The sequence below is a fragment of the Episyrphus balteatus genome, chromosome 4 (assembly GCF_945859705.1).
Source record: "Episyrphus balteatus chromosome 4, idEpiBalt1.1, whole genome shotgun sequence".
In the NCBI taxonomy this organism is placed as follows: Eukaryota; Metazoa; Arthropoda; class Insecta; order Diptera; family Syrphidae; genus Episyrphus; species Episyrphus balteatus.
In genome coordinates this window covers 20,970,516-20,986,913 of record NC_079137.1, presented here as the reverse complement: position 1 = coordinate 20,986,913, position 16,398 = coordinate 20,970,516, and the positions used below count along the sequence as shown (strand labels likewise).

Sequence of the window (16,398 nt, the reverse complement as noted above, 5' to 3'; positions counted from 1 at the left end):
TATTCATTCGAATGAATTTTGTACATTTGGACATTCGAACGAATAATGTTCATTTTCGAATGATATCATAAAATGAGCTTGAATGAACCATAATGAATTTCATTTTCGAAATCAGCTGTTTTTGACATTTATATTTGGTTTAGTGTGGCAAAACTAATTTTTTCAAAGAATTTTATTTTTGTTAAAAAGTGGGTTGGAAAATAAATACTTTATAAGAAAAAAAAATAATGAAATAAATAATATTGTGTTAAAGTGCTATTAAATTTAATTATTTGAAAACAAAAATAACTTAAATAACTTTAAAAAAATTAAATTTGGAAAGCGGATTGATAAGTTTATTGACATGAAAAAGTAACAAAATAAATTCGAAAGTTTTGAATAGTCAAGTACTAACTTTTTTTTTGAAAATTCATGTCAATTTTAGTGTGTTTAAAATTGTTAAAAAAAAAGAGAATGCAACTTCAAAGGTTTGATTTACCTACACACACCTGGTCACACTTCTCGGTTTTAAACAAAAAAAAATAATTATCAAAAATCTATTGCCGATATTTTTCTTCTGTTAGAATTTAAAGTTTTTAATTTTCAAAAAATGGCAATTGTTTTATTTATGGGAAGTGGAGAGAGCGGCGAAGAGCTGATATGTAGGAGAAGAATAATGGATGCATCAAATCCATTCGAGATTGAAAGTTCAAAGTAAGTAAAAGCAGATTCCTTCCAAGCACCTAAATCATATGTACATACATATATCTTTTTCTTTGAAGATTTATAAGAAATTTTCGGCTCAATAAAAGTGCCTTTAAGTACGTGTTGGACGAGCTAACCACCGAAGTTCAAAGACGCACATCTTTGTCTATTCCTCCCATCATAATGCTAGCGACAACTTTGCGGTTTGTTGCAGAAGGAGGGTATCAATTTGGGGTAGGCAAAGATCGCAGTATCAAACTATCCCAATCATCTGTTTCAAACTGCATACAAAAGGTGACATCTGCTTTGGAATCAAAACTTTGCCCCAAAAGTAAATTTATTTTCTTTATTTTCCAAAAAAAATATCTGAACTTACATGTTTTCTTTTCTTATTCGACACAAAAATGCTAACGTCAGATAAATGACATTTGATTCGAATGATTAGAAAGTCAAGGTTTGCTTGATTTTCAAAAAATAAATGAACTTTCGAATCGTTCGAAACTGAAAATTCGAATCTTTCGAAATCGAATAACTTTCGCATGAAAGCGAATGTCAAAATAAGGCTGATTATGAAATGTATTTATTGGTTCCATTCGACTTGCTCCCATGCTATAAGTTTGAGTAGAAGTAATTAAGCTTAATATCAAGAAAAGCAAAATGATATAAGTATTTCTAATTAAAAACAGAATTCGGCCGAACTTTTTTGATGTAACGTAACAGTCACAATAGCTAAAAAGTTTTTTGGGTAAGAATTCATTCACTATAAAAAATATTTTTCTTATTTTTTTTCGAGAGTCTTAGGTGTAATATATAAATCAAACAAGAAACAAATTAACTGCTCAAATATGTCTTTGTTAATGCGAAATCATTTTGTAACGTAACAGTCTTTTTTCCATATAGATATGATACGCAAAACTAAAAAAAAAATGTGGGATTCTTTGTTAGCACTCCAATTAAATATTCCTAATTTTTCGAAACCAAAACATTCTTGCTGCCCAATAAAATAGTCTACATGGGATCCACTAAGGAAAAAAAAAACTCTCGGTCTAACGATAAAAACACGCATTCCCCAAGTGGATCTTCTACCTGCTATGAAACACTGAGGGAAAAAACGCATCGTAAAATGTAAAATGTTCAACGTTGATTTATTGTTGAAAAAATTAACATGAAACCCCGAGTAAAAATAGAATTCCGCCGCACCTACGCTGCAACACGTCCGCACCAGAGATACCCAAAGGAGATGGGAAACTTTCGTACGTTTTACCCCCCAAAACCCATTTGTTTATTTCGTGTTGTTGTAATTTCTTTTGTATTCGTGAATAAATGTGAAAAACACACACAGTGTAATCAAAGTGTTTTTACGCATACTTAGCCAAAAATATCCGATTTTTCACGCATACTTAGCCAAAAATATCCGATTTTTCACGCATACTTAGCCAAAAATATCCGACGGAGCTTGTAGGCAAACGCGTATTTCGTCAGAAGTTTCCCATCTATTTTGGGTATCTCTGGTCCGCACTATTATCAGAAATTTCTATTGCGCCGCACCACCGCTGAAGCACGTCCGCACTATGATCAAAAATTTCTAAACCGCCGCATAACCGCTGCAGCACGTCCGCACCGAATTGAATATACATCCTCCTTTTTGGAAGTCGGTAAAAAAGAAACAAATTTGTATTTCAGTTCCAGTTGAGACTTTTGGGGGGGCAGTTTCATTTTTGTTATTTATTTATCAAAGCAATCAGCAATAAGAAATTTGAATTTTTTTGTAGGTCCGAGAATTTTAAAATACAGTAAATGTATTTGAAAAGTAATTTCTATTGGCTGGTTATTTTAAAATATTTTGAATGGTTGTTTTTTAAATAAAAATTTTAAGAAAACCCCCACCCTGCGGAATGTACCGAAATGTGAACATTTTGTTTCTTTAGTTTTTTTTTTTTAGTGAGGGACTAACCTCCTTACGGAAAGGGTCTGTATATTTTTACGTTATAAATAAAATGCGCGAATGGGTCGCATGCATTTGCTCCCAAAGCAAATGTTTGCTATATTTTATTGAGGACATTGTGAAATCAATTTTTTTTAAGTTTTAGGACCCTTAGAGCCACTTTTTAATTTGTTTGAGAAGTTAATATGTAAAAGGTAAATATATAGGTACAGGGTGATTCAGAAGGAATCGAGGAATGTGCCAAAAAGGTGGAGCGTGTAGGTTGGGTCGAGAAAATAATAAAAAACCAAAACTACTTTTTTCTAAGAGACCGCATTATTTTTTGTTTTAACCTGGTAAATCAATTTATGAAACATTAACCTTTCATCTCTTATTTTTTAAGATTTGACTTCAATAAGGAAACAATAAAGTAGTACAGTATTGGATATACCCAGAATCAATCAGTTTTTTTTCATTGATAACACCTCAAAACTGACCTGTGAATTTTTCTTAATGTTTCTGGGGCGCCCGGTGCCCATGGATTCTTGAAGCTCTAATCGCAAGAAGGCCATAATTATTTTTAAATATTGTAAAATTAACAATTTGAGTTATTTTCAATGCGCCTTACATGACATAAGGTCGCACATGTAACGTAACAGTCTTTTTATGTAATGTAACAATACGAACATTTTTCCGCTTATTAGGTTTAAAAACACATTTTTTGCTGCAATAAAAATTTTGATAAATTGTTTTATTATTAATCTCAAGAATGGTGTATCATACGTTTAAAACAAATTAGAAGAGCAGAATTTTTCTATAAAGTAGGGCAACCTCAAAATCTACTTCCAAAATTATGTAACGTAACAGTCCATGTAAAAACTGTTCAAACGGTTAAGTTTTAAGGATCACCATCTTTTTATTTTAATCAGAAATGTTAATTAGGAATCAAACTTTCAGCTTAAAGTATAAAATATTTGAAAATTATTCAATTTAGTGGATTTTCGGATAATTTTGTGATAAAATATGAATATGAATATGAGTATGAACGTAACGTAACAGTCCGCGTTTTGGTCTATATTGGAACTTTTTTCGTGCTCTATCTCTTGTTTTTTGGCGTCTATGAAATGTAAATATACAAAAATGTAGGCAATAATGGTCAGAGCTTTTTATTGGTCAGAGCTATCAAAAATTTTGTTATAACAAAAACTTAGAGAATGTCCTATAAAAGTAAACAAAAATCATTACCCTACGGCCAATAACGGCCGAGAAAATTAATTAAATGTTTTTTCCAGTTTTTTTTTTCAAAATGGCGGACGACCGACGACGTAGAGGGTTATTTTGTTCGAACTTTGTAGTTTTAGAATCCCCAAGAGGTGCTCTTTAAAATTAAACAATAAAATTCTCCTTAGCAATTTTTGTAAATATATTTTACTAATTTTACTGGACTATAACGTAAAATTGTTTTTTGAGAACTTAAATTTGACTTTGACTAACTGGCTGCCATTTTTTATTAACTCACTTAAATACAATAAAATAACACTAAAACGATAGAAAATGTTATATGAAACACATTCAGCCTTATCACAAATTAAATCGTAGGCGAAAATATACTACGTTTCCCGATCTCAAAATCCATCGATTTTCGATTTTCGAAATTTTTGTGTCGGTGTCTAAATAAAAACAGTTATATTTATGTAAAATGAAAGTTATTTACATGTTGTGTGAAGTAATTTATACATTTTTTGGTTAAAAATTCTATAATTTGTTTTACTTTAAAGTTCAAAAACAACAAATAATGCACAAACTCAAAGACTCTCTGAGTTGTTAAGTTGGTTCGACAGGAAGTCTTCTATAAAAAGAAAAATGACATAAAAGAAAAAAGGTATTTCTATTAGAATGTCTACAAAATGCATTACTAATAAATCGACCTCTAAATACCCATTTAGATAGATACCTACTCAAATTTTAAAGACGTCCCTAAATGTGGTTTTACAAATAACAAAATATTGAATGCAACCTACAACTGAAAAATTTATTAAAACTCTAAAAATGTATATAAAAATAAAAAAAATCTTGCCAAAAGCGGGACTCTAACCTCAGAACTCTCAGATACGTTTTATGTAGGCAAAATATTGATCCATTCTCACATAAATGGATTCAAATTTGTCACGTACAAGGAATTCATTTTTTTTTTTTTTCAAATATACTTGCACTGATTTTTATTTAATAAATTGAAACGCAGGAACAGAAATAGTTTTCTTGACATTTTGACGTTAAACAGCTTATTTCAAAAACGAGTATGAAAGCTTTCAATGCGGCAAAGCTTTTTTCGATTCCACAGCTTTGGTTTTTCATAACTATATCGTTCCTCTCAATGGTTGCCAACCTTAAAACCAAGTTTTTTAGCTTTGGTGTTCACAGCTTTGGTTTTTCATAACTTCGGTTTTTCATAACTTCTGTCTTTCATAGCTTTGGTTTTTCTTAACATCAATTTTCATAACTTTGACGCGCATAACTCTATCCATCCATTAAAAACTGCGCGCAAGGTCAAATGAAACTTTGGCTGGAGTACTCACTTTTTTAATACAAAAATTTATCCGAATTCATAAGAATAGTACTAGAATTATAGCTTTAGTAGAATTTCAGTCAACTTTTACTCTAGCAGTACATTCAGAGCTATTATTAAGTGTTCATTTAATTTTAAAATCATTTCGTGAACTACAGCTACGGCTACAGTTTAATGGATGTTTTTGCACACTTCTATTAATCCAGGCAAATTAGTCAAAGTTCGGTAGAACAATTGTTTTTTCCATGGAATGTGTTTGGGTGTATGGCCTTGTCATAAAAGTCAATTTGTTAGTATGATAGGGGTTGAAAAAGAAGTTGGTATCGTTTTTATTCAATAGCCCCATTTTTACCCATTGCAACCAAAATTGACTAAAGGCTAAGGGTTATCTAAAATAAAGTGGGTCGTTTAAACTCATTTTCATAGTTGGCCAATGTCCGGGATTGTCTTTCAAGGTCAGGGCAAATTGACATTTTTTCCCTTTCTGACATTTTATTTATTTTGGTAATTCGTCAAGAATGTATTATAGCACTTCTGATTATCTATTAAATAAGCCTTTAATGGTTATTGTAACCATCATATTGTAAAAGCAACCTAACGCCAAAGCCAAGATATAAGATTTTCTTAACTAACCATATCGTGATTTTCAATTTAAATTAAACACAAATGTTATTGAGGTGTCCAGATTTAGAAAAAAACGAAAGAGCATCAGTTTGTTTAAAACGTTAGTGAGTTGGGTTCAATATTTAGCCGAGGCTAAATTTTTGTCACCATTGAGGTGAATACAAAATTTTCAGCTGTAATTTATACTGCTCGGGGACCCGGTTAATTTTGTATCTTCAGAGGATAAGTTATTGACAGTAACATAATTTTTTAGCATCATAAAAGTTGTAGAGCATCAAATTTCCATTAATTTGGTACACTTTTGAAGATTATAAAATCAATCCCTCTCAATGTTTTCAAACAATACATGTTTTTACATAAGGTATGAAGACAAGAGAGTGTGTTTCCCATTTTTAAGGTTGGTCGAACAAGTTCCTCCAAATATTATTTTAAAATTTAAAACAAAACAAAAAAATAATGGCATAACTTCCGAAAAAAAATTTGTTCGAAGTCATACTGATAAATAGAAAAACTAATGATGCGAATCGATTCGTCAGGTCCGAAATAGAGGGTAACAGTCAACAGCGCACATGTCTCAAACATTTTTTTGAAAAAAAAAACTTGCACAGTGTTATCATTTGATAGATAATATTGTGCTGTAATTCATTAATGAAGAATTACCCAAATAAATCAAAAGTTAATCAGATTATTCACCTTAAAATTCTCTACAACTCTGCTATACAACTTTTTTTCTATCTCTATAAATACAAAAGTTATTAATACTTTTTTGTTAAAAAATACCCCTTTTTTTTCTTTTCTCGGAACGTTTTTTTATAATTTTGATCTATCTCTATCTCTATAAATACAAAAGTTATTAATACTTTTTTGTTACAAAATACCCCTTTTTTACGAAATGAAGCGACTTAAATATAAAAAAATTGCAGGTCCTGAATTTTCTCTTGTAACATAAAGCTTTAAAATACTCACTAATCATTTAAAATTCAAGATTTGGTAAAAAAAAATTTAAGAAAAAAGTAAAGATAAAAAACACAAACAAAAAAGAGCATTTTTAACAGAAAAAAGTATTAATAACTTTTGTATTTATAGAGATAGAAAAAAAGTTGTATAGCAGAGTTGTAGAGAATTTTAAGGTGAATAATCTTTTCTCGGAACGTTTTTTCATAACTTTGATAAAAAGTCCTAAAAACTTTAAAATTGTCATTTTTTTTCGGTTTTTTTTACTTTTTTGGCTTGTAACTTTTTTAATAGTCAGAATATCGAAAAAGTGTTCTTAACATAGAAGACGCGAAATTTAATTGCCTACGTTTCTTGTATGCACAACTTTTATGTAGGATAAATAAAAATCGAGATATTCAACGAAAACTAAAATCCAAGATGGCGGCCGAAAGGTGAATTTCGCGAGTGCGAAAAATCAGGGTAATGATATTCAGCCAATGCTCTATCGAATGAGCAAAAAAAATTTGGGGGTGGTACAAACTCCTGGGTCGTCCATATATGAACATCATAAATGCACTGGATTAATTCACCGAATTCGTTTACAAACATATGATTTTTCAGATAATTTTTTAGTGAACAAATCTGTTCTTGATCATTTTTAGTTTAAATGAATAAAAATAGAACTCTTTTCCAATATGGCTGCTGCTCTTGGCATCCTATCATTTATGACGAGGACATACATATACCCGAACACATTCCATGAACAAAAATTTGTGAGAATGTGATTTCATTTACTCATTTGCCCGGGCTTTATCATTTAAATAGATAAATATTTTTAACCGTATTTTGTAATTGTTATTTTCTGCGACATGTTACTTTTTAATATCTAGCTTAACTGGTGTTTATTCAAATAACTTGGAGCTTTTTTTAATGGAACTCGGTTCCTACTTTGTTTTTTTCTTATTTTCTTCATTAACGCCTCCATAAAAAAAAACTATTGAACTTCGTTTTGTAAAAAAAAAAAAAAACAAATTGGCCACGAACACTATATTGCTAACAATCACTATTATAAATATCCTACGCTTGCCATTATTTCGAAACTCATTATATGCACCATTAAACAATAATGTTTAAATAAAATATAAAAACAAAAAACAACAAAAAAAAACGAAACGGATACGTTAGGCATGGGAGTTTGTCGTTGTATATCTGCAGAACATGGTGACAATGAACTCGAATTAGGCGCCGATGAAATACTGGCCGATGGTTTAATCAAAAAAGGTATCAAGGAGCAAAATCAACTTGAAGTGGCCATTGGCGACGGCATGGAATTCACGATACACGGGGATTTGAAGCACAACAAAACGAAGAAATCGAAATATCTGAATAATTCAACGGTGAGAATTTATTGAATTTTGAATAAACATAGTAAGTCCAGTAAGAAAATGTAAAAAATAAAATGTATTTCTAATGACAATAGCCCAGTTCTTTAATAATAATATTATATTTTTTTACTTTATTCGCGAAACAAATATTTTCTTGAATAATTTGAAACTACGATACTGAGTCACTGAGCGCCGTTTTGGTGAAACAAAACTTAAATATTTAGGCTAAACATAAACTGCTATTCTTTGCTTTTGCTTCTGCAATGACTTGGAAACAAATTCATTTAGGTTATTAGTTTCGGACATTCCTTTTTTTAAACAATCTATTTTGTTTCAGGGAACAGATAAATTGACAATGATGAAGCAGTGACTCGTAAACAATGCTTTCAAATAGTTTAGGTATACAGCATACAAGAGAGTTTGGCAATGAGTCTATAGTTTGAGATGATATTGTACAGCCTTTCTTGAATAGGGATGAAAAAAGGAACAGAAGTAGGGAAACAGGCAAAGATCTTGGTATATTAATCATTTTCATAAAAAAAAAGACTTCCTTTGATAAAATCTGGGTTTTAGGGTTTTGAAATGGGACCACCGCACCAGCTTTCCAATACAAAAAGAATTATCAAAATTGGTTCACTCAGTCCAAAGTTAGTTTACATAAAAAAAAAATACAGACGAATTGAAAACCTCTTCCTTTTTGGAAGTCGGTAAAGGTATCAAACACCCCCATTTATCTTTTCACCTTATAGTACGGGGAATTTATAAATTTTTGTAGGTATGGACAGTGGCGTAGCGAGGGGGGGCGGATCGCCGCGGGTGTCACCCATTTGGGCTGACACCCGAAAGCTTCCAAGGAGTAATGCGCCTTTTAGATAGCAGAGTTTTAACAAGAAGTGATATCAGTGGTAGATAGAGCGTTACTATAGAACAATTTTTTTATAGACTATATCCAAGAGTCACCCCTTGAATTTTCCTTATCTACCTACTATTGATTTAAATTTTTGTTCCTTAGGCCTAGTGCACAGATCGAGCTTAATTTTACCTCCATACACAAATCTTTCCAAAATTAAGCTCAGATTTGTTACGAATTTCAGCCCACTTGTGCGCAGCTCCAGTTATAAAAATCACATTTTCGTTTCGAACTGCACGTTTTGTATCCGTCACAATTTAGCACACTGAAAAAAGTGGAGTAAACAATTAGCTCGATCTGCGTACTAGGCTTTATGTTATATTTTCAATTTAATTTTATAAATTTCATTAAAAACATAAAATTTGTTTTTAAAAGTACAAAAAAAATCTTTTAGGGCCAATTTATTGAGCCTCCATTAAATTTTGAAATTTATCGCTTTAGTTAACGGCCTCGTTAAACTATTGTCGCCTTTAAGTATACATCATTAAAAATTCATTTAATTCACTCTTCTTTAGTTAAAGTCCTTACTTTTAATGGAAACTTTAAATTTAAAACTCTGTTAAAAATATCCTAGGGATTTTTTATTTTGTTTGAAAACTAATCTGTCAAAAGCTACAATTTTGTCAATTTTGTCAATGTTATGTATGTTATGTATGTATTATGCAGCATCTCAAAAATGATTAGTTTTGAAGTGGAGAATATAATCTAGCAGATCTAGTATTATCTGTGCGAAGTAGACAAGAAATACATTAATTTCTTTGAATTTTGTTCTTTTTTATGGTACAAATGCATGTACCATACAAAAAATTCTAGTCTGGACTTTTTTCATAATTGTGATGTTTTTTTAATAATTCTTTAGCTCATTTGACATTTTTCAAATAAAATAATAATTCAAATAAAAAAAATAAATTAAATGACATTTGACACTAATGAGAGTGAATAAATAGAAATTCTGTTTAAAACCTCCATTAGCTCTAAAAAATCCCTCTTAAAAGGTCGAATTTGGTGTTTTAACTAAAACTACTTTTAAATTTAATGCTCAATTAGTTAATGATGCCAAACTTAAAAAAAATCCTTAAAAAAAGAGACTGAATTAAACGAAATTGGTTTTTAATTTTAAAATTCCCTTTTTTAATGGCGATTTAAGTTTAATGGAGAGTCAATAAATTGGTCCTCTGTCTGGTTTTAAATTCCAAACCAAGTAATCAATTTTTTAGGTTTTTTATAAACAACTTAAAAAAAAATTATACATTTTTTAAGTCCAAAAATTATTTTTTTTTAATTTTCTTAATTTAAAATAGATTAAAATTAAAAATGGGTTGTATAGCAGTTCGATTTTTTGCGAGCAAAAACAAATCAAAGTTGTATAGAAAAGTGGAATTTCATTTATTTTACTGTTTTTCATTCTGGGGGTGCCACTATAATTTCCGACCCGGGTGCCACCCATGCTAGCTACGCCACTGGAGCTGTGGGAAAAAAATCCGAGACGAATTTTAACCTTGGTATTTGATACAGCATCACACGAGCCAAAAACCACATTTTGCACAGCCCTCCTAGTGTCATATAGCCGCCATTTTGTTTTTAATGGTCATTTTGATTTTTGCACATAACTTGCGTGTTTTTGATACACCAAGTTATATGGAAAACTTGTAGCAAATTTAATTTCCTACAAAAAAAAGATAAGTACCTAACCTACCTACATTTTTCGCTAGTTGCACTATTTAAAAGTTACAGTGCATTTTCTTAAAAAAAGTAGGGATTAATTTTATTCTATTGGCCATATTTTCTGCCACTTTAATTGAAAAATTTCTCATGAAGCCTGGTACGCTGCTTGCGCTAAATTTTAGCTGAGATAAAATTCCCATACAAGTTATCGATAACTTGTATGGGATCCATTTTATCTTGGCTAAAAATTTTCGATAATTTGTATGGGAGCTAAAATTTAGCGCGAGCAGCGTACCAGGCTTGAAGAAGTAATAGAGATTTTAATGATCTAAATTTTTTACTCAGTACATTTTCGAATACGAACAACGGTTCTCCTTGTGCAGGGAGTTATAGACAGGGGGAACGAGTAGGATAACCTAGGCGACAAGAATTGATAACGGTTTTTTGTAGAGGGGTCCAATACAATAATTTTTTTTTGTGGGAGGGGAGGATTGGAGCAATTATTAAAACTATTAAAAACAAGGGCAGTAGTTATGAAAGTTATCAAAAGCCATAATCATACACTTAATACTAATTTTTAAAACAAATTTGAAGAAAAAAAGTTTAAAAAAGAGCACATTAAATACTATTTTTGTCAAAACTGTGGATTTGAAAACGTTATTTATCGAAAAATCCAACTGCCCCAAGTAATTAATTATCAATTAGTTAAAACCATTTTGCTCCTCCTCCTTTGCCTTCTAGTTATTGACAAAATTGAAAGAAATATTTTCTTGGTTAGAAGAGGTTTGTGTATTTTCATACTTGCAGGCAGCTGCTTGTGTAATCAATTTATATTGAGGAATTTGAATGAACAACAACAACTTGTCTGAGTTAATAAAAATGCTAGTCGGTTCAAGTGAACTTGATAATTGGAAAACCTGTTCGGGGTTATGAATTCTCAAGTGGCAGCGGTGGTGCGAAGCGTAGTGCGTCGGCCTCCCAACCGCTAGGTCGTGAGTTCAAGCCCAGCTCGGGCAATTTTCAAAATCAATTGAACATAAGCGACTTAGCACCACTGAAAGGAGTCTGATGATCGGGTTGGTCCCCGTGAAATAGCTATAACTCCAGCCTATGAACTTGGTGGTAACACACACAAGTTGTTGTTGTTCATTCAAATTCCTCAATATAAATTGATTACACAAGCAGCTGCCTGCAAGTATGAAAATACACAAACCTCTTCTAATAATGAATTAAAATTTGACCAGTGGTCAACTTCTTTCCGCTCATCTCCCTCCTTGTATACGAACAACGAATTGTTGTCATACGAATAGAGTTGGAGAAAAAGTGAAAGAAACCGAATGAACAATAACAGACTTGTCTGAGTTAATAAAAATGCTAGTCGGTTCAAGTGAACTTGATAATTGGAAAACCTGTTCGGGGTTATGAATTCTCAAGTGGCAGCGGTGGTGCGAAGCGTAGTGCGTCGGCCTCCCAACCGCTAGGTCGTGAGTTCAAGCCCAGCTCGGGCAATTTTCAAAATCAATTGAACATAAGCGACTTAGCACCACTGAAAGGAGTCTGATGATCGGGTTGGTCCCCGTGAAATAGCTATAACTCCAGCCTATGAACTTGGTGGTAACACACACAAGTTGTTGTTGTTCATTCAAATTCCTCAATATTTTCTTGGTTGTTTTCGCCATTTTCGTATTAAAATCTACAGTCTTGACAAAAATAGTAGGTACAAAATGTGTTTTTTGTAACTTTATTTATCCAAATGTTGGCTTTGAAATCGATTATTTCGAAAATAATTGATTGAAATAGCTAAAGTGTAAAGTATAAGTACATTGTACTTATCCTCTACTTAATATTTAACCCAATTCGCTCACGGCCTTAAAAACAAAAACTTTTTTTTATGTTTTCTTAATACTTTTCGTAGTTAATAATAATTAAAAAATATAATTGGTTCATTAGATCCAAAATTATAGCTACATATTCTATTCTTACTGGACTTTATTATTAGCATTAAATTTAATGTGTTAGGTATGTTTTCCTTTTGCCAAAAATATTAAAAGAAGCGAATCCGTTAGCAGTTTTGATTTTCATTATTTTGCTAAAACAAAACAAACAATAATCATCCAATATCAACCAACCTATATATAATATATATACCTCGCAGATGATTGGCAATTCAATTAACCACCAAGACAATAGACTGGAACACGAGCTAAACCATAGAGGTTTGTCCTTACAGGACGACGACACTGCCAGCATTAACTCATATGGTAGCCATAAGAATCGACCATTTAAAGACGAGAGTCATAAAGGTAGCGCCGAAACCATGGAAGGGGAAGAGAAACGGGACGCCAGCAAAGAAGATCTCGGACTTGATGAGGAGCTCGACGAAGAAGGCGAAGGCGAGGAAGGCCCCCTCGACGGTGATATCATTATACAAGCGAATGATGAAGACATCCTGGATGAGTATCCGGCTGATTGCTGTCCTGATTCGTATTACGTTAAGTTCCCAATCTTGGCCGGTGACGATGATTCGCCATTCTGGCAGGGATGGGGCAATTTACGACTGAAAACTTTTCAATTAATCGAAAACAAATATTTTGAAACAGCTGTTATCACTATGATTTTACTTAGTAGTTTAGCATTGGTAAGAATTATATCCTTTTCGATATAAAATACTTTATATTTTTTCGACATATTAAAAATTTCAATTTACAGGCCTTAGAAGATGTTCACCTCCCCCAACGACCAATTCTCCAAGATATTCTTTACTATATGGACAGAATATTTACAGTTATATTTTTCTTAGAAATGTTAATCAAATGGTTGGCTTTGGGTTTTAAGGTCTATTTCACAAATGCATGGTGTTGGCTTGATTTTATCATTGTAATGGTAAGTTGATCGTAAGTTTGTATGGTATACATTTATTTTAATTTTGACCTTTACAAAATAAAAACAGAATTTTCAAATTTTCTATTATTTCTTGACATAAACATGGATATTTTTTAAACGAATTTAAAATTACAAAGGAGAGAGAAAAAAAATATGATCACAATTTACTTAGTTTAATTTTTAATTAATTTTAATTTTATAACTTTTTGTTGTGTTTGTTTTTTTTTTCAAGTTTGGTTTGGTTTATGTGTATAGTTTATAGATTTAGTTTAGTTTTCATATTTTTTGAATATAACACATTAAACAACACATCATTTTTACTTTGTTATTATGAAAACCTTAACGTTATTTTCTTATAACCAAAAATGTGTTCTATTTATTTTATGTAAACAAAATAACGCAAAATATAATGAAATCTTCGACGAAACGAAAAAAATATCGAAAATAATTAAAAATTAAAAAAAATTGAAATATTTTCGAAAATAAAAACATGATAGTTATCGCTTATAAATTTGGCCGCTGTTTGGTCCGGCGCTGATGACGTGCCAGCCTTCCGTTCTATGAGAACTTTAAGAGCTCTAAGACCGCTTCGAGCCGTGTCTCGATGGGAGGGTATGAAAGTAAGTAATGAAACACTTTTTTCCCAAAACTACAGCAACGTGTCCTTTTTGCAAAGTGCATTTATGTACAGTAATAACTAACTTACAATCAAAAGAAATGTATATCTCGCCAAAATTGTTTATTAATTTTTGTAGTTCATATATTTATAATATATATATATACGTATATACATAGGTATATATCTATACATATTTATATGTAAATATATACCTATTTAATGTCTGCAAACATACTTATATAAATATCAAAAAAGGTGTTAAATATGTATTTAGTCGTAAAACCGTTATGCAGCAAAGTTTTTATACATATGTATATTTTTTACGAATAAATAAATGTGTTTTCTACATTGTATACTTTTTATATTACTTATATATAAAATAAGTTGAGGCTGCGCGTAACTACTTTTATAAAGTGTGTATTCTGTCTTTGTATATGCCAAAATATTATTGTGTTCTTCAATTATCGCGATAACATGGTGTGCACAATGCACTATTGTCAGCTTTTACCTTGAACGTACTTTAATTTATTTGAAAATTAATATTGTATATATATATGTATACCTATATTTAAATTTAAATGGTTATATTTTGTTTCCGTTTTTTTATTCGTTAATAAATGACTAAATTAAATATGACTAAGTTCAATTAGTTTTTTTTTTGTATAAAATTTAAATTTAAAAACGGTTTGAACAAAGTGATCACAGCTTTTTGTATTAAAACAAATTAATTATAATATGTTTCTTCAATAATTTTACACACATTTTTAAGTAATGTATCCAGTATTTAAAGGAAAACATAAAAAAAATTATTTAAAAAAAATGTTTACTTACTATTTTGTTTTGTTAGATGTACCTAAGTTTTAATAGCTGTAATAGCAAGCAAGAAAAAGTATCACAGTACAGGCCAAATAGTACATAAAATCAACAAATATTATAAATATGCCTATATTATAAAAGTGCACCACATCATCTGACTGATGAGCCCAACTGTTGTTCCTAAGCGCAACGCATTATTTTGAAGTACAAACCAATAAAATTGAATTTATTTCAAACTGTCCAAAAAACAAAAACTATTTTTTCCCATGATTCTTTTTTGGTGGTAAAATTCACTAAAGACGTTGTTTTCTTGCATTTGAAGAACGAATTTTACATTTTTTCTCATAGTTTTACATTAAACAAATTTTTATGAAAAAAAATTAAAACTTTGACCAACCCAGTCCTTTGGGAATATTTATCTACTGCCCGGGGCTGTAGCCCTAAATCCGGACCTGTTTGCCTTTTAAACATTTAAAGCACAATTTGTTAGTCACAATTGTTCTCCAATTTTCCCTCATACTCAAACTATTAAATTTAGGGCATTGATGTGTGGAATGAAAGGCATTGTATATATATTCTTATAGTACTCTCATGAAGTAGAATTTTCTGTTTTGCGTCGCCACCTGAGGGTTCGCTAGTTTATTTTATGTTTGAACCTTATGCAGAAAATTGAAGTGCAGATCTACCAAAAGATGTCGCTAAAGTATTTTCATGGATTGACAGTACTATAGAAATATATATACAATGTGAAAGGATTAACATCCCATAATGCAATTCAAAATTGAATTTACAAATGCCTTTATAATAGGCTTCTTAAAATTATGACCTGTTATAACCGGCCTTTTAATTGGAATTTCCTCTAAGGGAATCCGTTTTTTGTGCTATCCTACAATATGTAGATTCTTAGCACATGGAGTTTCGAATGAAAATCTTCTATTTTCTACTTCATTTTGAAGCTTATTATTAAATTCTTATCTCCAATAGAATTCCTTATGGTAGGTATATTCCTCTCGAACTTCTTTCGATAGGCTGACTTTTGGATTACCAAACGTAAAGTTTACATACCACGAATCTTTAGTAGAACTAATGTCAATGGAAGAGTTTTTTATTAAAGGAGTCTTTCCCTTTTCAAATTTAAATTTACGATTCCCCAAGTCATAGTCAGAAGCATATGAACTTTGAGTGAAACGTTTTTCAGTCCGGTTCCAAGAGGAGCCCAGGGGCGTACACACCATTGGGGCAAGCGGGGCGGTGCCCCGGGGCCCCCATCACGCCCCAGGGCCTCCAATGGAGACAATGCAGAAAAGGCAACTTTTTATACATGAACGAAGCAAAACGGTAAGATTTTTAACATGAATCACTTCGGGCACAAGAGAGACAAATTAT

The 16,398-nt window shown here is 31.2% G+C and overlaps 1 protein-coding gene across 50 annotated transcripts in view; it reads left to right on the top strand.

The window, feature by feature from the left end:
• Positions 1 to 16,398, top strand: part of LOC129918435 (sodium channel protein para) — a 559,170-nt gene that overhangs the window by 479,750 nt on the left and 63,022 nt on the right. For 16 of the 50 annotated variants that reach the window (XM_055998972.1, XM_055998988.1, XM_055998970.1 and 13 more), the window contains 3 exons: positions 7,920 to 8,131; positions 12,850 to 13,332; positions 13,404 to 13,577. In XM_055998972.1, the coding sequence (XP_055854947.1) occupies positions 7,920 to 8,131; positions 12,850 to 13,332; positions 13,404 to 13,577 (869 nt within the window). The remainder of the gene's footprint in view (positions 1 to 7,919; positions 8,132 to 12,849; positions 13,333 to 13,403; positions 13,578 to 16,398) is intronic. The other 34 variants (XM_055998996.1, XM_055998990.1, XM_055998997.1 and 31 more) reach the window with 3 other exon arrangements.